This window comes from Lonchura striata, chromosome 4A (assembly GCF_050655825.1).
Source record: "Lonchura striata isolate lonStrDom1 chromosome 4A, ASM5065582v1, whole genome shotgun sequence".
Taxonomy (NCBI): domain Eukaryota; kingdom Metazoa; phylum Chordata; class Aves; order Passeriformes; family Estrildidae; genus Lonchura; species Lonchura striata.
This window is the reverse complement of record NC_140742.1, coordinates 19,340,717-19,365,211: the sequence shown is the minus strand read 5'-3', so window position 1 is coordinate 19,365,211 and position 24,495 is coordinate 19,340,717. Positions and strand designations below refer to the sequence as shown.

Here is a 24,495-nt window from a genome sequence, read left to right as displayed (position 1 = left end):
GTATTTTGGACACCCCACCTGAGGTGATGGCTGCTTGCGATGCCGATGCCTGAAGCCCTGCCAATACCAAGGGCATCCCATCATGCTGTGTTTAGCAGGCATGGTGCGTGCTGCCCGCTGGGCAGCCTCGTGGGTTCACAGTGTTGCTTGCCAGCGTTCCCAAACTGTCACCCACTCTCCACTGAGTTGTGGTTTCCTCGCTCTGCTGCTGCGTCCCTGCTCCCCGAGATTATTACGTAACCCTGCTCTGGTCGGTGGCGTGCTGTGTGCATTCTGCCCCATTTCACTGCCTCCATTTCTTCCCACACACATTCATTTTATTAGCGTTCTCCAGGACCTATTCTCGGGCTGTGTCTCTCTCTCGTAAATGGAGAGACCAGTCTTGTTTTGAACCCACAACCAGCTTAGAAAATGGTTGGATCTTTTTGCAAAGCATTAAAATGGAGGCTAGACCCTGCCTGAAAAACAATTTACCCAGCTTGAGAGAAAGGCATTTCCCTTTGCTGCTTCTGCTTTCATTCATTATCTTCAACCTCACATGATTTCTTACTGATCTTTCTAATTATTATTTCAAAATGCTGTAGCAGGCAGACACACGGGAATCAATGGAAATTCTCTCCTCCTCTGCTCTCAGCAAACACAACCCTCTTCTTCCCTTCCTCTGTTTTTCCTTCATTACTGTCTGTAGCTCTGGTTGAAATAATTAGATTCATAACTGATAGCTCAGATTATATTTACAGAAGGCACCAAAAACTCCAGCCACTTTCCTATGAGCCTGGTCCTGATTTCTCTCTCTTTCTCTGCCACTCTTTGTATCAAAATCAACCTCAGTTATCTCTCGCCCGCTGATTCCTGGCAAGCATCCTTTCATGTTTCCTCCACTATCTCTTTCCTTTCCTCCATCCAAAGCAGCAAGCTCAGGGAGCAGAAAATCAAAGCATGTTTGCTGCCTCCTTTGCATGAAAGGTCCGGCCCAGTATTCCTAGTAAGACAATTGCAAGCAGTGTGAGAAGGAAGTGATGCCAGCTGCATTGCTGTCGTGGCAGGCTGGGCAGGGGAGCCTTTCATGGTTTTGCAATGGTGGAAGAGAAATCATTGTCTCTTTGTGGTGCTGCCATGGAGCTTGGGCTGCTCGGAAAGTCCGCGTTGGGAATCTCTGCTCTGCCTTTGCCTTTCTGAACATGAAAGGAAAATCAAACGCTTCTCACGGCATTGCAAGCAACAGAGGATGCCAGTGTTTGAGGCTGTGTGAGCATAGCGGGGTCTGCATGTAGAATATGACGTGTGTGGTATGTGCACTGCCTGTATCAGAGCAGGCAGCCGCTCCCTGGTGTGGAGCAAATGTATGCTGTGAGTAAAGCTTGCAGCAAATGCCTCAGCAATGCTCTCCTCCTGATTCAAGGGGGCAAAGCGCCTGGGCCCCAAGGTATCCATGTTCTTTTCAGTCCAGTGGTGGGCAGAGGGACAAAAGGTGGTAACATGGAAACATCTAGGCATGGCTTGTGCCCAGGCAAGCAGGTCCAGTTGGCTCTGGGAGGCTGGGAGATGTTGGGCTCTGGGTAGATTTGGCTGGAGGTTGCAGATGCAAAGCAATCTCCTTCACAGGCAGCCTCCCTTTCCAGGAGAGCCTTGGCTGGAGGCAGGGCTGCCATTTTTCAGGGCTGCCCCTTTAAATGAGTTCACTGTCCCTGAAAGCACTTCCAGCAGCTGAGATGGGAAGGGGTACAAAGGCCAGGAGGCTTTCCCGAGTAAGCAGGGGTCTGTTAACCTCCTGGGGAGCTTGACCAACTTTGATATAAGTGTTTTTTCTGTCCTTGCTTCTTCATGCAAGCGGAGAAGCATGTGCTAGTGCTCTGACATCAGAAACATGCTCACGGTTGGATATGGTGGTGTATGTTCTCTGACATCATGGCATACTCGTATACCCTGTGTGCAGCTCTACAGCATGTGAGACATGCCCACACGTGCTGCCCAACACACAGCATGGTCCCAACGTCAACCTGTACCTCCTCCCACTTCCAACCCCCATCTGTTCTCTCCTTCTGCCTCTCCCCTGCTCTAGGACACATTTTAGCTTGCTCAGGCAATGCCAGTAACTGAGAATCCCTAATCCTCACAGAGGGAGGGAGGAAATCTCAGAGGTCTAGGTAACTCACATATTTTTTGCTTTGCTATTCTTCTCCCCTTTGAGATGTCTTCCATTTCTTTTCCCTTATCTATCCATGTTCCCTGCTCATTAGTTCCCGGTCCCTGCACTCGATGTCATTGCTGCCCTCTGTTGTTTCTGTCACTATCCCTCCTGTTGTCCCTGTGCCCTCCTTGTCCCCTTTGCTCACTGGTGGGGAATTCAATTCCGCCCCTGCCGGTCTGGGGTGACAGAGGACATCCTGGCTTTGGGGGAGGAACAGCAGTGTGATCCAGGGAAGCAACCCTGATGTGCAACGCTAGAGGAGCAGACTGCTCAAACCCCTCCTCTCCCCTGCACAGCAACGCCCATGGCCCCTCAGGAGAGGGGTGCTCAACTGCCTGGCCATGCCAAAGCCCCTTCTCCAGCCCTGCTCAAAGAGCTGAGGGTCCAGAAGAAGCACCTTTCCCTCCCACAGGGAATGTCCAGCCCTGAGTCTCAGCTCACTCTAAAGACTCCAGTGCCAGTCACAGTGATGGGAGCGAGGGCCCCCCATGCGAGTCTCAAGGGTGTCACCAGCATTTTCATGTGCATTTTGGGTGTCTAGGCCATGGGCTAGGGCAGGGGCCCAGGGCGGTGCTGTTCCCTGGCTTGTGGTGAGGAAGTGCCCTCTGCCCCCAGGGTTGTCTCAGGTTTGCTGGCCCTGCTTGGCCAGGAATGCAAGGTCCTGCTGCCCCCGCTTCTGTGATCCCTTTCTCCCTCTTGGGGTGGTCATTGCAATGAGACCACCTGCAGATGCCCAGAGCATGCCAGGCTTGTGTGGCCTCCACCCCTGGCAGAAGTGTTTCATGGCCAGGCAGGTGGAGGAGTGGGATAGATCATCCCTGCCCACCCTCAGCAGTGAGCATTTCACTGATTTTCAGGGGTGGTTTTCGATGCACAAACGTTGCTTGTTGAGTTCCTCCCATGCCCTGGGCAACTAACTGCAGTAGGTAGGCACAGGACAGCACATCCTGGCCAGCATTTGCTGAGCCTTCTGACAATGTTGGACTTGGGGCTCCTGTCTCTTGGGGCATGGGTGGCAGAGGGAGGAAAGAGCCTTGGAGAAACTGGGGGTTCACACCAGGTTTCTGAGTGATGAGCAGGTATGGCTGGAAGGAAGGAGGGAGAGCACCAAGGGGGGCAGGCAGGAAGCCAAATGCAGGTTGCTTTGTGGGAAATGGCTGAAGCCCCAGATGTTCCCTGGGGAGATGCGAGGGAGGGTGAGAGGAACAGGGTGCCGGGGACATGGAGGCAGTGGAGGTGGTGAGGTTGGCAGGGTGATGTTGCTATGGCTACTCCCGTGCTATTCATAGAATAAATTAGCTAAATCTTTGCACTGAAACGTGGAGGAGGAGAGAGGAGGAAGGCGTTCTCCGTGTTTGGAGGGAAGGAGAGAAGCCAAAACAGGAAGGGGGTGAAGTTTTCCTTCTTTTCTCTGTGCCTGCACTGTGGAGGGGCATTTCAGGGAAGCATCTCTGCCTGAGATGCCCAGCACTGGCAGGATGTGGAAGGATGAAGGCAAAGAGGAGCTGTCCCATGGGGAAGTCCCCCCCGCAGATCTTCCACACAGAGCCCCACGTGGCAGGATGAGTTCTGTATCATGCCAGCAGCACAGGAGACATCCTTTTAATTAAAGACAGCCAATCTGTGAAAGGTATTTTTGGCAACCTAAATGTAGATGCAACTGTAGTGAAACTTGTCCTTTGCGTCTGGATCCATTGCTGAACACAGTGCTTGTGTGTTCCTGGGCCCATCCAACTGTTCAGCCCCTGCTCTCTGGTCACTGGTGGTTCCCCTGTCCTCCCTCCACCTCCAGCATCTCTTCTGGCATGTCCCCCTGCCAGCTGGAGTTGCAGAGAGTCTTCCCTCTCCCTCACTCCTCATCACACTCCACTCCCTCGCGAGAGTTTGATTCCCCTTCCACAGACCTGTTTGTCACCTCGTCACTCACGATGTGTAAATCTACGTGTCTGTTCCTAATATATCCCCCTCCATCTGATCTCACCTCTCAGCTTGTTTCTTGGGCATCTCCATCTGGTGATCCTGCCATCATCACCCAGCTGAGTTGCTATAACCAGGTACTGAGCTGCTCTCCTTCCCCTAAGCCCAGCCTCACACCCACCCTCAGCCCCTTGGCTCCTGGGAAGAAGCTGATTTTTCCCATGGCTTTGATGTTCCTTTCCTGCCCCATAGATGAAATCAAGGCCTAGATAATGTTTTTTAAAGTCATACCCCTTCCTTGTGCCTCTCCTGGCTTATCACACAGATGCTGGGTGAGCTGGTTCTCCTCACCCACCCCAGAGCATCCCATGTCCTGCTGTCACCCATCTCCTGGACTGAGGGTGGGGCATGTTCTCCCTGAAGGTCAGATGGCTCTCAGTGCTCCTTCACAAAACATGTTGAATTCATTTAGGAGTTGACAGCTGAGGACATTTGCCTCCTTAGTTTATTTATTCACCTGTAAGGGTTTCCCCCTTTTCTTTGGGCATGTGAATCCCTTGGACAGGTGCTGTACACTTGTGCTTGTTGGCTTTTCTGACTCATCCCTTTAATACAGTAAGGGATAATGCTAGAATTAGAGAAGTGAGTTGAAGGACTGAGCTTAGCTCCTCTCCAGCTGGATTACCGACTGCTGCCTGCCAGCCAGCCCAGATGTGCAGACTGCAGCCCTAGAATTGTGCCTGGCTGGTGGGTTTGGGGTCTTGAGCTGCTGGAGGGAGCCCTGGAGCAGCACAGGGCGAGGTGCTGGAGCTGGTGTCTGAACTGCCTGTGCTAGAGATGTGGCTGCTGCTCTAGAGGCAGCATCTGAGGCCACAGAGGTGGGAGAGACCACATCAATGCCACATGTGGAAGAAGAGCAAAGTACCTGCCAGAAATGGGAGGATGTAGCCCTGCCACACTGCTAGAGGAGGAGGAGGTGGAGAGTCCATTTGTGAGGCATGCAGGGCCAAGCACAGACATGTTTCAGCAGGGGTGTGTGCAATGTGGAGGAAGTTGCTCCTGGTGAAGAACCTGGAGGCAGCAGGAAGCCCATCAGCCTCCACTGCCATCACCTGCTGTCATTCCTGTTGGAGGGATGTCCCATGCCCCCATGACTGCGCTTTCCACCAGCTCTTCCACCACCACTGAACCTGCCTGAGCCTAGTCCTGACCAGTGCCAGGCATTCAGCAGGGATCTGCTGGCCATGCTCAGAGTGTACAGTCCCACGGGGGGTTGCATGAGAGGGAAACCCAGGGGACAGCTGTACCAGAGGCCTAATCCAGGTACCCTGGGTGCAGGGGAGGGTGGGAGGAGGAAGCAAAGCAGAAGCTGTCACTGTTCCTGGAGAGTTGCCTTGTTCGGGTAAGCCCCTCTGCACGTCTGTGCTATTATGGGAGGAGAGACGCTTCCGTTCCTTGTTCCTTCCAGAGCTGTGAATGCTCATTTAGAGAGGGGAAGTCATTAAGACTAATCAGGACGTAATCAGAGCTATGGTGATGTGCCGGGCGCCCGCTGCGCACAGCCCGGTGCAGGATGCCCTCCAAGGGGACCGTGGTCTCTGGGTGCCAGGGGAGAGCAGGCCCTGCACTGCTCTGTGCTGGGCACCAGGAGCTCCGTGTGGGGCATGAGGAGGCTCTGCCTGCCACCCCAAACCTCACGCGCAGGCAGGAGGGACAGTGAGCCTGGGGCTCAGCCTGGCAGCTGTGATTCAGGGATGGGTGTAACCCTTGCTGTGAGGTTGTGCCAGCACTGTGGGTGCAGTGGGCTGTGTTAATGCTCACAGCTGGTTTTAACACATGCAAAGATGGGATGATGTAGGGAGTCCTCAAGGGCCCTCGTTGCAAATCCAGCAATGTGCTGTGAGCATGTATCAGGGACTTAGAGATGAAAACTTTGAATGCAGTGTTTAACAAGTTCAGAATATCTGAATTTGGAATGAACTTCGCAGTTTAACTTGCAGAGCTCGCTTGATGGGGCTTGTACTGCTTCAGAGCACCTTGGACCAGACCCTAGATACCTTCTTGTCACCTTTGTATTAACTGGAATTTTTCTTGAATCTCTGTTGATGGATCTTGGTTTGCTTTTTTTTCCCACAGAAACAGGTTTCTTAACACTTGTTAGCTGGGTGTGCTCTGGAACTTACTAGAAGAAGAAATTAGGATATTTGAATCCCAGGAACTAAAGAAATCTTTATTTTAACACTATTCCTTATTCCCTTTTCCCCCCCCTATACATATGTATTTGTCTGAGAGGAAGATAAAAGCATGTGACTCTTTCACATAATAACAACTCTTCCTGTGCGAAAAGGAATCAAGTAAATTTTATTTGGTACCAACGGGTCAAAGAAGCCCAGCGGCTCTGCAAATTGGGTCACTTATTTTAGTGGGCTGAGCCTGGAACAGGATGTCTAACTTTCAAGTTTGAACACCCTGGCCTTAATGGTTTCTAAATGGAAACTTATATTCAACAGAGCTTCTCTTTGGGAAGCTTTCTTCCTGTGCTACTGAGTAAAGGCTTTTTCCGGTGCCTATTTAAGCTACTTTAAAAAAAAAAAAAAGAAAAAAAGAAAAAAAAGAAGACACCAAAACAAAGATTAAACCTTCAGTAGCTGTTTGTGTTCACATTACACTTGGGGCACTTGAGTGGCTTTGCCAGAGATCCTTGTGACCAAGGACCTTCCAAGTCCCATGTTCCCTGTTTCCGGATGGCAGCAGTGCTTTGAGCCAGTGCCAAGGTGCAGCCGTGGGGCTGGCTGGGGCTCTGCTGCCACGGCCCCAGAGCCTGCTCATGCTACCAAAACAGCCCAGCTTGGGCATCTCCCAGGGGCAACCTGGAGACAAGGGCTGTTCTTGCTTGCAGGCCACCTGGCTGGGTGGGACTGGCACAGTAGGTGCAGGCACCTGCAAGCTCCAGTCAGCCCCAGCATCTTTCCCTACATCACTGATGCCACGTTTTGAGCTGTGCAGGAGGGCAGGGGCCAGGCTCAACCTGTCACTCCCCTTCATGCAGGCACGCTTGTTGGGTCATGTCCTCCCCCTGCCCAAATCATGTCAGCCAACAGGTTGCTTGTGCAGGAGGTGAGAAAAAGTGTAGAGAGAGTTCCTTTCTCCAGCCCAGTTAAAAGGAAGGGTAATTCATCTCTGGGCAAGAACTTCTTCAGCCTCCAAAAGTTTCCATCTTCTATTTTCTTTTGTTCCCCTTTCCCCTGTCCCACAGGTTTCCCCTGTGGGAACCCTGAAAGATCAGCTCTCCCTCAGAGGTCTCCAGCTCTGTTGATGCTTCCAAGCAACCTCTGCCCTGGCCACCATGTAAAGCCCAGGAATGCAAAGAGAGGTGAGCACAGGGATCTGTGAGGATGGGACCAGCCCTGCCAGCTGTGTGGCACCTCTGCCCTTGAGAATGGAAGGATTAGGTCAAAACACGAATTTGGTCTTGAGATGTCAGAGAAGCCCTACATCTCATGGGCCAGCTGGTAGCAGACTTCAGTCTGGGAAGGAATATGCCATGCATTGCTTCCTAACAGGAGGACTGTGAGATGGCTTCTCTGGGCACAGCCTGGTGAAAACCAAGGGGGTCATTGAGGGCCCAGGAGCAACCTGGAGGGAAGATGCTGGCGCCTCTCTGCTCTACACACCTCCTCTCCAGCGAGACTCATCCCCTCCTTGCCTCAGGGAGCCTCAAGAGTGAGTTTCTGCCTGGTCTTGACCACAAGTTCAGGTTGCTGTGGAGGAGCTGTGTTCTCTCAGGTGCAGTGGGAGCTGCGTGTTGGGCTCTGGCTTGGTGCAGGAAGTAGCCCAACATTGGGAAAAGCAGCATCTGGGCACAGGGCAGGCAGCCCTGGCACAAAGCAGATGAGCGTGTCAGTGCTCATCAGGGTGAGCGGCACTGAGCAGGGGCTCTCTGGGTGTGCTGTGCAGGCAGGACCTCAGCTTGTTCCTGTGAAATTAATTCAGCTTGGTGCAAACCCGGTCTCCACAAAGGCAGGATCCTGTTGGTGTCTGGGCACCCTGCAGCTGACCCTGCTGCCCAGCAGCACCGTGCCACCCTCAGCATCCCTGAGCCAGTACCTGCTTTTCACAGCCAGAATTCGACACGGCTCGGTCCTGTGACAGAGCAGCTGCTTTCATAGCTGTAAATGCACAGCTTTCTCCGTGGTTTAACACCCTTTAAAAAAAAATTAAAGCAGATGGAGCTAGACTACAAGCAGCTCAGTGTCAGCCCTGATTAGATAATTCTGTTGGGCATTTCCCCACTCGTGACCTCTGCTCCTGAGAGCTTTTAAAGGGATGTAAAGACCAAATTTCATTTATCTCCAGAGCCATTTCTTTCTGAGTGCTGCTATTATACCTCAGATGGTATGAAACAAAGGATATAAAAAGACAGATTGAATTTTCACTCTGATCCAGTCTGGGGAAATAAAGGAGTTAAATTAGTGCTTTGCTTCTCATGCATTAGCCCAGTGTCTGCAGTAGTCACTCTGTCCTGCACATTCCTTCTTGCATGAGACATGGGACACAGCACCCTTCTGCAGAGAGCAGCTCTGTGTGTTTGGCCTGCTATTTGCCATCTCTGGAGGCTGCTGTTATTCTCATTGCTGGTTAAGATGAAAATGTGTTTATATGTGATCACAGTCCAGTTGCTCTTGTCCTGAGACATCTGTGGCATGTGTGTTTTTCCTCCAGGAGGTACATGTCTCCTGACCTCTGCGAGCTGGCCCCATGCCGGTTCTGTGGAGGATGTGAAGCTATGGCAAAGCTTTGGGATCTCAGTTCTGGAGAAATTATCTTGAACTTTCATTTCAGAGTCTCCCTGCCCAGCTCCTTTGTGCCAGCCCTGAGAGCAGTCCTTGGGAAATGCCACAGGGCAGGACCCAATCCCCAGCAGCAGGCTAGTGAACCTCCTCCATTTGCATGTAATTACAGCTTTTCTTTTGCTTGGAAGTTTTGGGAAATCATTTGCAATTCCTACCTTTGTGCCAGCGGACAACAGCAGTAGCAACTGAGGTGAGGGGTGGCACCTGTAGACATGTGGGGCTTTGGTGCTCCCAGGTGGCTGTGTTAGTGTCACTGGACTGCCACGACCCAAGTGGAGTCCAAATAGCAGCAGCCTCTCTCAGATCACTACCCAGAGAGGATATCTAAGAGTAGTTCTGAAAGGCCACATCCTTTTTTCCAAGCAGTGCTGGCCTGCCTGGCTGCTCCCTGCACGTACTGTAGTGATATTGCTCCAGCCTGGAGAGGAGGAGACATCCCTTCTGCCCTGCGTACAGACCCACAGCCTCCTCCTGACTTCAGCCACAGAGGCAGCTGCCCCAAACAGGCACGATGCTCTCCCAGGGTCTCCACAGGGAGCCAGTTCCTCTCTGGGGGCTGCCTGGGGCAGATCGCTGCTCCCTCCATCAGTTCCTGGGCTGTGGCTGCCGCTAGGGTTGTCGTGCAGATCTCGGTGAATGCGAAGCTCTGCTTCTCTCAGCCCCCATGAGACCAGAGAGCTTTTGAATCCTGACCTTCAAACTTTATCCCCCTTCACCATGGTTGCCTTTGACTCCTGTGGCTGCCCAGATTTTCTCAACAGCTGTCCTCTGCCTTGCTGGCTTTGTGCCCAGATCAATCTGTCTGCATCTTGCAGTGCCCTCTTCACTCCCCAAGGTCCTCCTTGAGTCCCTTCAGCCTCCATCCCCTGAGGCCAAGTGCCTCTGCCTGATGGAGAGAGTTCAGGGCACCTCCAGCTCCACTGGACTTTGATGATCCTGCTGCCATGGAGTGGGCACTGTAGGATTTGGACCTCCTCTCTTTCTATTTGTAAACCCCCCCCAAGCACAAACAGGGATTGGTAAATACTATTGTGATTAAGGGGTTTAGATGGAAGAGATCTGACAGCCCCCATTGAATGTGATCTGAATGCACAGCCCGGTTCCCTCTCCTCCCTTGGCATGCAGCAAACCCCTGCTCCTTAGGGCATAAATTACTTAACCGTTCTCTATAGAATTGAAGTCATGGTTAATTCACCAGCATGTTCCTGCTGCCCAGCAAAAAATTATGACACTCTCTCTCCTCCTCTGGCTAGTAGAGCTGCTCAGTACCTCTGCCTGACTGGTGGAGGGAGGCAAAAGCTTTTTATTTTCAGGTGTTCTGATTATTTCTGAGTCTTAGGTCTTGTCTGTCTCTTCAGTAGGACAGGCAAAGTGCAAATATTGAATTATTTGCTAGTGGAAGCCAGAACTAATGCCCAAACACTTTTCTTGTAGTAGTTGGAATAGCTGGCTGCAGGAGGTAAGTGGGGATTTCCTGATCTGAATTCCTCCTGACCACGTGTGGCTTCGTTTTAGAGCAGCAACTCACATTCGGTATCTCCTGGGTCCCATCTGGAGCCTGAGTGGGAAATTGTGCTCCTAGCAGTATTTTGAGATGTAAAAAATCACTAGTGTGGAATGGCTGCAAAGGATGCTCAGTGCACAGGGAGCAGGCGAAACAAAATATGTCCTTAGGGCTCACCACTGTGTGAGCGAGGCAATGTGATGTGTGATTTTTGGGCTATTATTAATTCAACAAAGAGTGGAGTCAGGCTCAGTGGAGGACTCAGGCTGGACCTGCAAAAGCCTCTATAATATTATTATATAGAGCACTTCTCCCTGGGAGGGATCCAAAGCATCATTTGTGAAGCTGAATTCTTTTTATAAATCATGGGGCATGTGATAGGCTACATTCACTTAGGCTGCATCTTCTGCATCCTTCCTGGAAACTCATAAGAGCTGGCATCTGGATATTCAAACCTTGATGTGTTACTGGTTGTTAATTGCTGGCAGTAGAAGTGCTTCTTTTCTGCCTTGGAATGTGGAATCCCTTCCTAGAATTGCACTGGGGACTAATAAAAGCCACTGCCAGGTTTAATATATTCTATCTCTCAAATTATCTGGATTAAATACAAGGACTGTGTACTGTTAGAGAGGGGATATTCCCAGTTTAACATTGCTTCTGGGACTGGGAGATCCCAAAACACTGGACCTGAAAATTGCGATTCTCTTTTGTGTGGAGGAGGGGTTTGGCAGGAGTACTTGGAAGTGGTCATATTTGCCTGAGTTAGAGAATTAATTGCCATAAAAACTATGGGTTTGTAACCAATAGTTACAGCTGCAGGAAAGATCAGAAAGCATCTGAATAAATCAAATTAACTACCTCCTGCTCCATCCATATGAGAGCAGAACCTTCCAGGGCAGGATTTAAACCACAGTCTGGTTGGTCCTTAACTCTCTCATCCACTAATTGAGGAGAGAAAATAATCTAGAAATAGGGTCAACTAAAACAGGACATGGTGGGGACTGCTGTGCTGGGTTGTGGGGGGAGTCTAGTCTCAGTCAGGGGCAGGTAAACCCAGGCAGGAGCGATAAGGAGGCAACTGGCTGCTGTGAAAATATCACAGAGTCAGGGTGGGCCATGTGGTCCAACACCCCCGTTAATGGGCAGACAGTGGTCCCTGTGACTGCTTCAGCAGCCCCCCTTGACTCGATGTGTGCTGGCTGAAGTTGTGATGCCCCAAGGCAGACGGCTCACTTCACCTGCCCCGGTGGCTCGCGTCTCCTTGCGTGTCTCGCTCCGGCTGCTGTCCTCCTCACCAGCCTTGGGATGATGAAGGGAGCTCCAACGCACCGCTGACCTTCCAGGCTTTGCACTGCTCCATTGTGTCAGCCTTGGGATTTTGCCTCTGTGTTTTGGCCGCTGGTCCCTCACGCCCCGTGCCGGCGGCTGGCGGAGCCCCGCGCCTTCAGCGGCGGCGGCGCTGGACAGCTCCGGGCGGGCCCGGCCTCCCGCCGCCGCCCCGGCCGCCCGCTCCGAGCCGAGCCTCGGTCCCTGCCCGCCGGCCGTCCCAGCCCGTTCTTCCCGGCCCGTCCCTCTCTACTCCGGCCGTCCCATCCTTCTGCCCGCCCTGCCCTGTCCTTCCTTCCGCCGTCTCCAGTCTGCAGCTCTCTCGTCCCGACCCTCCCCTGGCCTTACCCGCCCCCGCGGCCTGCAGCGCCGCATCTCCGTCCATCCTTTTCCCTGCCCTCCCTTCCGCCGGGCCTCCGCAGTGTCTGCCCTGCCATGTGCAGCGAGCCGAGGGCAGAGGCAGCCCAGGGGAGGGACCCGGAGAGAGGTTCACGGGGAGCCCTTCAGGGCAGGAGGATGCATGTGCTGCTGCGGAGGATGGGCCGAGGCTGCCGAGCACAGGCTTTACCGCAGGAGTAATGAGGATAAGGGACCAAATGTTGTCACCTCTCCCAGGGCATGGTGGCCCTGTGCTTAGAAGGAACAGCAGCTGTTGGAAGGTGCTTGAAAGCCTGGTGTGCTGGAAGTAAATTCCTCCCTCAGAAAGGCTTCTTTCCCTACTCCTCGTATCTCCTAACCCCTCCCTAGTGTGAATTTCACTTAGATTTTGGGAGTCTGACATAAACCTGAGAGAATTCCCAGTCTTCCCTATCTCCCTTCCCAGCAGCCAAGGCCATGGAGTGCCTGGGACACATCAGCTTTGAGGACAGGACTGATGCCCAGAGCCATGCTGTTGTCCTGCTCCTGTCCCAGGGCTGTTAGACACTTGGAGGAGGGACAAACCTCTCTCTCTGCTGCTTGGCCTGGACGGTCTGTGATGGCATGGCCAGGGGAGAGGCAGTGCACCACAAAGGGCTGGGTTAATCGCTCAGCTTGGTGACATCCCACTTTTGTCTCCTCACAGGCCAACCCCGCTCCCATTATCGTGAATACAGACTCGCTGGAACAAGGGCTCTCTGTAAGTCTCCTGGTTTCGTTTTGCTTCCTTTGATCAAGTGCTGCATTTTCCCTGCTCAGCAATGCAGGAAAGACTTTTCCAGCTCAAGGAGGCCCTGGTAAGGCAGCAGAAGATCCTTATACCCACACCATATCCCCACAGCTCATCCCACCCCCAAACCTTTCTGGGGCTGGGTGACACTGCGCAGAACCAAGGCCAGCAGCAGGAGATGCTGGGGACTCCAGCACAGGGAGCTACAAGGCAAAAGGCCTCAGCAAAGCTGTGGGTGCCAGATGGTTGTGTTCAGGGTTAATCATACAGCTATTTCCTCTGTTCCCCATGAAGGGGGGTTGAGAGGCTCTGCTGGGGCATCCTTTACCTTCCTGCACTGCCTCAGCCTCCTTAAGGCAGCCCTCGCCCCTCAGGAGTGGGACAAAGCTCTCTGGGTGCTTGCTGGTATTTCCCTCACCACTCCTCAGGGCAGTAGGGCTCATTGGATGCTTCTCCTCTCCCAGTGAAGGCTGCCAGCAGCTGAGCAGTACTTGGTGATTGTCTTTGAAGCCATGGTGCATTTGGCACTCCTGATGTAGTATAAGATAATGCTTCTCAGTTTGTTGCAGACAGGGTTTGCATCCTGCTGCATCCATCCCCAGAACATTTGTAACTCATTCCTGTGGGGCACATGAAGGGAGGAGGGTGGCCAGCATGGGTTTCTGGCCAGCAGCACTGGCTCTGTGCTTGTGGGGTGCTTCCCTTCTTTGCCCAAAGGAGCCCGGTTAACAGTTTTCCAGGGCTGAGTGCTTTGCATCGGGTTTACTTCTGATGTATCAAACTTCAGCTGCCTTCCACAGCAGTGAAGCAGTGCCAGGACTCAGAGCTGGGGTGGGTCCAGTTTTGGAGTCAGGGTAGTGGGACACAGGTGACTTCTGGGGGTTGAATTTCCCCTGTAGAAAACTGCAGATCTCAGCCCACAGCTTGTGGTGGGTCAGTGCACATCAGAGCTGGACTGGGCTGGTTGAGAAGAGCTACAGAAAAGAAGGCAAGCCTGGCTGAGACCTTTCCAACCCTGGCTGTATTGTTTAATTAAGCCTGAATTTAAAGCCACCTGACACTGGGGAGAAAGGCAGTGGTGCATCTCTCAGTGTGGTGATCCTGCATCCAGCAGCCTTGTATGAAATGTGGCACAGGGGAGCTGCTGTCCACAAAGGTTACCTTCCCCAAATACATGGCATGGCAGAGGGGTTCTGGGTTAGAGGTTCTCTCACTGTGCTGCCCTGGCTGCAGAGCAGTGTCATGTTGCAGCTTCCTCTCTGCACTCTCCTGGCTGTTTTACAGGGAACTGGGAAAAGGGCAATGTCTCCTAGAGGGAAGGGACCACCATCATGCTGGACCAGAGCAAGTGAGAAGTGTGCTGTGAGCAGGGCAGGGCAGGGAGGTATTCCTGATGGAAATTCTGCTTTCATATCCATTTTGTACCCTCCCTCAGTACAAAATGTCACACCTTTGGAAGAACATTGCCCGCTCATCATTGCAGGCACCATCCTTTGCCACACTCCATCCATGCCCATCCCTCCTCCTTGCCTGTGGGCCCAAGGGCAATGAGAGGTGAGCCCAGGGGCCAAGGACAGGTTTTGTCACCCTGGGCAGGTTCCTGAGTCCTGCAGAAGCCAGGAACCTCTGGGAGCCCTCATGCAGGGCAGCAACCATTCCTTCCACTGCAGTGCACTCCAATTTGCTGGCCTCCTGGCTGCTTCCCTGGTCTCCTGCTCATTAACTTCACATCCTCCCTCTCCCTCCACTTCCATATCCCTGTGCACCCCTTCTCCCTGCACTTTGGCTGGCTTTCAGGGGGTTCTCTGCACCCCAGACAGATGCCAGCATCATGCTGGGGGTGACAGTCAGTGGTCCCATCCATCCAAACTCAGTAGAACATGCTGGGAGAAACTGTCCTGGAGAGGTCAAAAGAGCCACCAGGTTGTAGCTGTGCTCTGCTGGCTGTGATCTGGTGTGTGTCACCACTGGGTACCCAGAGTAGGGGAGACACCTCAGTTTGATTCATCTCAGCATCCAGCCTGGAAACCCTCTTGCCTTCTACTTCACACTATACAATGAAACAAGCCTTGCTCCATCTTTTCCTTCTCTGGGGTGCTGGATTCCTCAGGCTTCAGAGAAAACAACTCCCAGAAACCTTGACAGTTGCCCAGGCCAGCAAAGGAGCCACACCAGGAGCTTTCTGCAAACACCAAAATACCAAATCTGAAATTATGGGATTTTTTTACAAACCCAAAATTTGAAGTCTTTTGGTACAGTATGTATTTGGAAGGGTTAAAGTCACATCTTCCAGTCTTTAATTACTTAACTATTCCTTGCTTTCCTTAATGATAAACAGATGGAAGTAGTCTAGTTCCTTCCTGTTCTAGTTCTATTGATTGCATTGGACTGGCTGTTGGGCTTGATTTGGCCCTGACTGTTTATCAAGAAGTCTGTTCTACATTCCAATGTCCCCATCCACCCACTTCCATCCCCAGGAGCATGTAGCACCAGCAGTGCTCTAAGGTGGGGGCTGCAGCACTAGGATGGCTGGGGCTCAGTGTGTGGCTTGAGCCCAGCACCCCCAGGGTGTAAAAACCCAAATAACCCATTATAAAATGCCTGCCGTATTAAAACCATCCCTTGATGAGTTTAAGGGAAGTGCTGGAGGGCATCGCCCATGCTCACAGTTTCACATCTTTTTACCCAGCATGTCCATAATGGGGGCACAGCAAATTGGAAAGAGAGTTTCCATGGCACATGAGGTCTCTGCATTTCAGAGCTGCCTCTCTGAAGCTAAAACAACTTCTTGCTGCTAGACAGTTCCAAAATGAACAGGGAAAGTCACTCCAAAGCCCTTGAGGAGTTGAAGGTTTCAGAGTCTGGGTCCTTGGAGCCTAATTTGGTGCCTCATTGCCCAGCAGTGAGGTGCAATCACCTTCAGTTGCTCAAAAGCCAGGTGTGAGGAAGACAGGTGTTTTCCAGGCCTGATATCAGGCAGTGAGTCCCTCACACTTTGGTCCCATGTGCTGGCTGGGACACATCCCAGTGCCAGTTCCTGCAGGCAGTGTGGCTGTGGTGTCCTCCCAGCTGCTGCTGGGGCTGTCACTCTGCCCAAGCTCAGCAGGTGGGTCCTCACGGCCCTCTGCCAAAAGACTGACCAGAAATTGGGCATTTATTCACTCTGTGCACAAGACCACCACTGTGGGCACTGCACACGAGGGGGTCAGGGATAGCTGGAAGCGAGTCAGTAGGTCTCAGTGGTGCGGCGGGACGCGTGGACGTGGGGAGGTGAACGAAGGCAGCTCTTGACCTATTTTCCCTGGACCCCCTGTCATGTGCAGGCAGGGAGAGCTCTCCTGTGCCAGCACTGGCAGTGCCTGTGCCAGCGGGGGTGGGGGATGTGCCCATTGCACCCGCTGCCCTGGTGGGGCTGTTCCCCTTTCCCCATGCCAAGGCAACTGAGGAGCATTGCCAGGTGCCCTCCACACCCAGGGCTGGCTGGCACAACCGAGGGCTGGCTCTGCAGTCTTCACACCCTCTCCATTATCTCAATAAACAGCTGCTCCACCAGCAGGTCCCAGTGCTCATCCTCATTGCATCCTAAGCACAGGATATAGGCAGGATCTTGCTCCAAAAGGGACTGTGAGCGGTATTATTGTTCTTGCAGGGTATTTGCTCTTGCAACCTGGTTGTCTATCTGGGTTGCATTTGAGGAACCTGATCTTTGTCTTAGAAATCTGACCTTCTTTTTTTTATTTAAAAAACAAGCAAAACCACAAAAGCAGCCAACCACCCCCCAGCCCAAAAAACCCACCTCAAATCCTTACTCTCCAGCAAATTCCAAGGGGTGTTCCATGTGGGCTGATGCAGTGTTGGCCGGCAGAGCCTGCAGACAGCTTGCAGTAGCTCTGGAAGGTGTGTGTTCTTCTGTTTATCAGATGAGTGTTAGCTCTGCAGCCTTCTGTTGATGAGCTAAATGCCGTCATCAGTAACTATTTCCCTTCTGCTCAAAAGAGGAGAGGGCCAGTAAAGGCGCCTCTTCCTGAGCCATCAGGTGGACTTGTTGCATGGGAAGGACCTGGAAAAAAATACCCATATCCTTTTCCATGAGAAACCAGGTGATGCTTAGGATCAGGATATGCTGGGACAGCTAATTGTCCCCTGACACTGCTGTCAGCTCTGCAGGTGTTACACGAGGAGACCAGGGTGTGGTGCATCTTCCCACCCAGGCATCTTCCCACTGGAGATGGCCCCAAACAGGATCTGGGGAAGAGCACAAGGCACTGACAAAGGACAGGGGGAACAGCTGGCGGCAGAGCCAGGTCCTGGCAGCTCTGGTGGGTATCATGGGGAGGTTTTTGCCATCAATGAGTGACTGGTATTTGATTTTCTGAAGCTGGAACGTTTGCTTTGTTGGCTTGTTCCCTTGGTTACGTGGTATATATTGAGTTCCTTATTTGGCTTCCTTATACAATTAACTGGCTTTCCATTGCGTGAATTTTGAAAACATAACCAGAGCTAAAACTTCATGGTCAGGCCTGGCTGACCCCAGCATGCCTAGCCTGTGCAGGCTGCTCCCAACAGACGCCGTGTCAAACAAGCACCTCTATGGCCAGTTTTCCAAGAGCAGTGCAGAGCACTGCTCAGCAGTAGCAGCCCAGGAATTTGGGGGGTGAGGCTATCCCAGCTCAGCTGCCTGGTAGCACCAGGGTGTGTGACGGGGTCTGTGCTGGGCTCTCGGTGCACCCCGGGTGCCGCTGGCAGCAGCCGCTCCTCGCCAGGCTCATGCTGGCTCTCACCACGGCTCACAGATTGTCACAGTTTTCTGCAGATCCCCATCCTGGAGGGATGTGTATGCTGTTCCTCTGCGGTCGTGGGTGTGCATATGGCTGGCTGTGTGGCAACTGTGTTGAATGCCAAAGCAGAGAGGACAATGTGTGTAGTAGCAAAGGGTGCCAGGAATCTGAGTTGCTGGAAAACCGGGGAGAGGCAACTCTGCACCCCACGCAGCAGGATACTGACTTCAGAGAGGGGATGGGATGGGCTGGAGGCTGTGCTGAGGGAGGCTGTGCTGAGGGAGGCGAGCCAGCTGCATTTAGGATTAGTCAGTATGGGAAGATGAGAGGAGGGAGAGGTGGCCCAAGCCAGAGGGGGAACCTCTGGCAAGGGAAGCAATGCCCCTCTGCCCATACGAGCACAACACAGGACAGGAATGTGGCTGAAGGTGGCACTGACCATGTGTCCCTGACCCTCTGAGGCTGGCAGGGATCCTGCTGTGGGTTAATCCCATCACTTCCCGTGGTTTTCTGCTGCAGGATCCTCCTGTAAGAGCTGGCTAAAACCTTTCCCAATGTGCTGGGAGGATCTGAGCATCCTACTATTGGAGTATTTGGATGTCCCAGCCCTGGGCTGTCCCCTGAAATCTTCCAGTGACTGAGAGGCACCAGGCACGGGGCACATCCAAGGAGGGACAGTACATTCAGCCTGTGTTTCCTGGAGCCTCATTCCCATATCTTTGCCCAACCTCATCTTTGAAGTGCAGTACGGGGTGTGGGGTTGCTTTGGCATCCCAGGGCAGGGGATGAGAGTGTGTGGCACAGGTGGCACAGCCCTACCCCAGATCCTGTCCTGCAGCACTGCTCCTCTGCCTAGGACCCTGACTGTAGCCACCTAGAAAAACTCCTGTTTCCCCTTCCTACCTATCAATAGAACCTCACCGTTGCCTCACTAGGTTTTCTTCTGTGGTGTCAGATGATGGCTTTAGCATAAATGATGGCTGCTGTCCCTTCTGTGGAATGACCCAGCACTCTGGGGGTGTGGAGGATGGCAGAGCTGTGCCTCTGCAGGGGCAGATAGCAAGGAGCTAAGAAAGCAGGACACAGCCAGCATGCTGGTGCCTCATGAGGAGGAGAACTGTGTCCAAACAAATGCATGTCAGCTCCAGTTTGGAATACAGAGTGTATACAGAAAGTGGCTCCATATGAGCCATTAGTTAATGGTGGATGCAAAATCCAGATGAGGAACTCTGCAGAGTCCAGAGGCCACAGGCAGAGGCAGGACTGCACAGTGAGAGAGGTGTTTGCCTGCTGAGTGCAGGGTTCCAATGCCTCTGCCTTGTCATACAGAACTACCCATGTCCCATCCCTAGTTTCCCAAAATGACTCAAATTATGAGGCTGAGTTCAGTCCCCTCCACAATAAAAGGATATAAAGCTGTTAGAAAGCATCCAAAGGAGGCAAAAAGGTAGTGAAGGATCTAGAGGAGACCATATGAGGAAAGGGTGAGGTGACTTGGCTTACTCAGCCTGAAGGAGAGGAGACTGAAGATAGACCTCACTGCACCTCACTATAGTCTGCAGCTTCCTTGTGAGGGGAATCAGAGGAGCAGACACTGATCTCTTCTCTCAGGTGTTCAGTGACAGGACCTGGGGGAAAGGCATAAAGCTGTGTCAGGGGAGGTTTAGGTTGGACATTAGGACAAGTTTTTCACGCATAGGATGTGGGGCACTGAACAGGCTCCCCAGGGACTGGCCATGGCCCCAAAGCTGCCAGAGCTCCGGGAGCATTTGGACAACACTCTCAGGCACATGGTGGGATTGCTGGGGAGACTGTGCAGGACCAGCAGTTGGATTCCATGACCCTTTGAGTTCTCTTCCAACTCAGTTTTCTTAAAAAATGTTACTGTTAAGTGTTGGATGTTTCAGTACCAAATTGCATTGCAAATCTTGCTAAATTTTAGACCTTGGCAGCTGTTTGTGGCCTGATCCTGTTGATCAGGAGTGAAACTGCTACATTTTTCTTGTGCAGTGTTGATTATGTGGAGAATTGATTTTTTTTTTTTTTGAGCCTACATTTACCATTTTACAGCCTACAATTGCATCCTTTTTTGTTTCTATTCATTATGTTTCCAAGAGCTCTGCTTTGATACTTTGGGTATGGGAGACTTTTAACCATGGGGATCAGTGTGGTGTACAGCACTGAGACAGGCTACACCATTTTTATACATAAGGGCACCACAATATTTTCACCTCTTACTGTGCCCCGCTCTCTCACACCTTGTTTCCTTTGCACCCAACTAATTTCATGGAATAAATTGTCCTGAATTTCCTGTTAATACCATCATGCTACAAAAAGATTTTAAAAATATAAGCTGCTAAAGGTGTTTATTATGTTATTATGTACAGATTTTTTTTTTTTCCTTTAAATGGACCGACCCCCTCTCTTCCCTTCCTCAAGCAGTGAATTCCTGAGGTTAATTATATGCTGTGTAACAAAGGTGTTATTTCTTTTTGTGCTTTCAGTTGTGTTCCTTTTCATGGCTGGAGAAATGAGCTGGGAGAATAAAGGCTTTGCACAGAAGTGCATTAAAGTCAGTGGGTTTTGGCTCATGCCCAGAGAGAAAAGCAGCACATGGTTTAATTCCAGGGTAGGCTCAAGCAGTTGCATTTAAGGTTTTTTTAGTGGTGATGGTGCAGCTTTTAGGTTGGATTCTTCATGTTCAGCTACCAGAGAGGAAAAGCAAATTCCCCCAGGACCAGCAGAGAGTTGTAACACACTGTCTCCCTCTCTCCAGATGAATGGCAGTGATGGGATATTCAAATATGAAGAGATCATCTTGGAAAGGGTAAGTACTCCTCACTCACCCACCAGCAGCCTCCTCCCACTCGCCCACCCCCAGCACAGCTGGCCCCCCACGCATCCCTGCACAGCTGAGGGGGATCTCTGGGCTCTGCTCCCTGCTCTCTCTGGAGGCTTTCACAGGTGTTGCACCTGCTTTGCCAGCCTGGCTCCCACCAGGGTGGGCTTGCTGCTCCCCTCTCCCCCTGCACACCTCGCCAGAAGGGAGGGAGGAGGGCTTCTCCCTTGCCTCCCTCTTTCACACCCTCACCCCCACAAGCTCATCAGTGCAGAGCATGGGGGGAGGCTCTCTGTCATTGCCTTTGTCAGAAAACAGAGGTGTGGGGAGCTCTGCTTGTGTAGACACAGGTGAGCACAGGGACCAAAGGCACCCTGCCACCAGGCTCCCCATCACTCTAGGGCACACAGCCTTGAGATGCTAAGCTGCAAGAACAGATATAGTAAAACAGCCACAGTGAAGGAAGTTCCTGCTCAAGCCATTTCTTTGTTGGCAACACAGAGGTGATGGCATGCGCCACACCAGCCGTGGCTAGAATTAGCTCCCACCATGTGTGGGGCTTGTCCAGGGGCAAGCCAGCACCACACAGGGCACGAAGGGCTTTCTTGTTGCCCAGGAAACAGCAGGGGAGGAGGGATGGAGAGGGAGCAGGGAAAGCTGGCCCAGGGTTTACTCTGGGAGACAGGCACAGCCCCGCTGGCTGGGAATGGCTGTGGTGGGAGGCTGCCCGTGGCTCTCCACAGCACACCTTGCCTCCCCCTCGCTGCCGTGCCAGGCGGCTCAGCCTCGCTGCGTGGCCAGCACTGCAGGGAAAGACGCTCATTATTCTGTTCCTCTCTGCCTTTAGTCATCTCCCTCCTTCCCTTGGCTCTGCATCACAGAGGTGGGTGGACAGAAGGTTATCTGGGGCTGCCGCCTCACCCACTGCTTCCCCGGCGTGCCTGATGAAACCAGCCCAGAGGTTCCTTCCTTTTTGGGCTAAGTGCTTCTTGCTCTGGACCCAAATCACAGGCAAAAGCCTTGTCTCAGGGGTTCAGAGCATCCTCTGTCCTCAGCCCATAGTGGGAACAGGGAAAGAGCTGGCAGAGCCACACAGAGGGGAAACACTCATTGATGCCCTCATTTCAAAGCCCCAAGCAGTAATTCATTCTCCAACAGCAAGACACCATGAGGGAATCTCACTGCTTAGCAGCCTGGGCTAGCATGAACCATACCCAGGTCGTTCCCCTTCACCGAGTCCCTGGTGGGATCAAACAATCCTGTATTAATGCAGGAGAAGCACCCTGATGCCTGCAGGTGAGGCTGTCCCCTTGCTGGGGTGTTTGGCTTCTAGAATTGCCCTCAGTACCCCAAAATCACTGGTCATTCATTGTCGTTAATCCTTGTCTTTGTTGTAAGGACAAGCGTAATTTCAGCAGCATTTTGGGGGCAATAATAGCAGAAACACAATGTTCAGAAGGACATGGCTTTGTGTTTACCCACCACACATGTTTCTACAGCAGTAACTGCCCTGGCATCAGGGCATCAACCCTGATGTCAGCTAAAAAATCCATTAAACTCCTTTTTGAGGTTTATCAGAATAAAACTTAACACCTCCCAGATAATTTCCAGGCTTTATAGCTAACCAAGGACCTTCCATAGGCTGGCACAACTAATGGCTGGTGATCATTTTGCAATCTCACCTGCCTTGCTGCAGCCAGGCTTGGTCTCTGTGACAGTAAAGAGCTTTTTTGAGCTAGGCACAGGGTAATCAGAACACAGCATAGAGGAAGCAGCCTTGACCCTTTACTGTTGAATGCCTCTGTGTCACATGCCAGCCAAATCACAGCTGGCCAGAGAGCATCTGGGAGCGCTGCACAGCGACAGGCATTGGTGGCTCCTGGTGCTGTGTCACAAGCATCATAAAGCCAGCTCTGCATTGCTGCAGGAACTAATGCTGGGGCAAAATTGCTGGGGAGAAGTGCAAGCCCCAGCTGGCTGTTAAATTATGGCTAAATTATCCTGGGGAGACAGAGTTCCAGTGTGGCCCTCTGAGCCACAGGTCTCCTGGAAGAGTAGAGCACCCCCTCATCTCCCACTGAGCACTGGGGCCATGGGCAGCCAGGAGAGCTTGGACTGAGCCCACTCGTGTACAAGAGAGGCAGGCACAGGGTGACTAAGTGTCAGTTCTTCCACATGAGGAAACATGGCAAGAAGCCATCTGATTTTCAAGGCAGAGCAAAAAAGGCAGGAATTGTCCACTTGCATCAAGCATGGATCTTGAAGCAGCGCCTGTGAGTGTGTCACTAATGAGGATCCTGCAAGTGGGAGAGGCAGCACAGGGCCACAGCCACTCAATCCTGAGATGCTGGGGGAATGGCCTGGAGATGAGCTGTGGTCCCTGCATTCCCTCCAGGCATAATTCGGCAGGAGATGCTCAAATGATGCTTCAAGCATGTCCGTGAGGAAAAGGAGACAGAACTGGAGAGCCCATTCCATCCTGATAGCGACTTCCAAACAAACCTGTAAATTTTGTCATCAGTATTGCTGGTCCCCAGCTGGGATTTGTGCCAGGGCTACATCCCAGGGTGCAGAGGGGCAGGAGTAGGAAGCTGGTGACTGGCACAATCCCCGCTGGTCTGCGCAGGCTGCAGCATTGGTGTCTCCTCCTGGGGAGCAGCCAGCAAGGGGAGGTTTTCTCTGCCAAGGACCACCTCCTCTTCCCCCAGCTCCCCGCCTGCCTGAGTCTCTCCGTGGCGACGCGGTGATGAGGGAGGTCCTCGGCGGCTCCCACTCTCCCCTCCATCTGTTCAGTGCTCCACACTGCTGCGCCGAGCACTCATCAGCCTCTCCTCCGGCCAGCATTCCTCTGCCCCCTGAACCAGGCACCCCGGTGTGTGATAGATGCTGTAAGGGCTCCTGTGCCCCAGGCAGTCCCACGGCTGGAGGCAACCATTTAAGAAGGGCTGGCAGCAAGCAGTTGCCCATGGGGGAAAGACGCAGTGTTTGATTTCCCACAGGGTAACTCTGGCCTCGGCTTCAGCATAGCGGGAGGCATCGACAACCCCCATGTTCCAGATGACCCGGGTATCTTCATCACCAAGATCATCCCTGGGGGAGCAGCAGCCATGGATGGCCGTCTAGGGTAAGTACAGGGCTGGGGTAACAGCCAGGGTGTCACCCACGATCTCTGCATGGACCTTCTAGACCTAGCCCCTTTTTCCAACATGGTCCCTGGCCTCCATATGTCTCTTTCCCACAGCCAGATCCCCTCAGGACAGGGTTGTCCACCATCGTTGGCCACCAGCCTCCTGTCTGTAGCCACCCATCCTCCCCTCCCTGTATCAGGCTCCTGCTCCCACCCATCGCTCTACAGGCCAGGGCAGGGATCCAGCCTTCCTTCTCATCTCCCACCTCCATCAGGGTTGCACTACAGGGACCAGCTCCGCTCTCCCCTGCTTTGGGATGGACCCCTTTCTCACCCCCAGCAGGCCGTGATCTGGCCAGCTTGAGCAACTCTCATTTGTGTGGCTGGAGGAGGGTGGCAGAGGGTGACCAGAGGAGGGTGGCATGGGCTGGTAGTTCCCCAGGGATGCTCAGGGCCATCCTGTGCCCACAGGGTGAACGACTGCGTGCTGCGGGTGAACGACGTGGACGTCTCTGAGGTTGTGCACAGCAAAGCTGTGGAAGCCCTGAAGGAAGCAGGCCCCGTGGTGCGGCTTGTGGTGCGCCGCCGGCAGCCCCCGCCAGAGACCATCATGGAGGTTAACCTGATGAAGGGTCCCAAAGGTGAACCCCTCACTCTGCTCAGTTGGCCAGGGTGCCCCACTGCCCCACAGAACAGTGTGGGGTGACCCCTCAGTGTAAGATATCATGAGATGCAGGGCAGCCTCACGGGGGATGCAAGGTGGCAGCACTGCAGTGCAGGATGCTGCAGGATGGCCGAGCAGCATGGAATGCT

The 24,495-nt window shown here is 52.7% G+C and overlaps 1 protein-coding gene across 14 annotated transcripts in view; it reads left to right on the top strand.

The window, feature by feature from the left end:
* DLG3 (discs large MAGUK scaffold protein 3) overlaps nt 1-24,495 on the top strand; it is a 78,101-nt gene that overhangs the window by 26,695 nt on the left and 26,911 nt on the right. For 11 of the 14 annotated variants that reach the window (XM_085570440.1, XM_077786607.2, XM_085570438.1 and 8 more), the window contains 4 exons: nt 12,855-12,908; nt 20,493-20,543; nt 23,555-23,679; nt 24,154-24,323. In XM_085570440.1, the coding sequence (XP_085426566.1) occupies nt 12,855-12,908; nt 20,493-20,543; nt 23,555-23,679; nt 24,154-24,323 (400 nt within the window). The remainder of the gene's footprint in view (nt 1-12,854; nt 12,909-20,492; nt 20,544-23,554; nt 23,680-24,153; nt 24,324-24,495) is intronic. The other 3 variants (XM_085570436.1, XM_021534585.3, XM_021534583.3) reach the window with 1 other exon arrangement.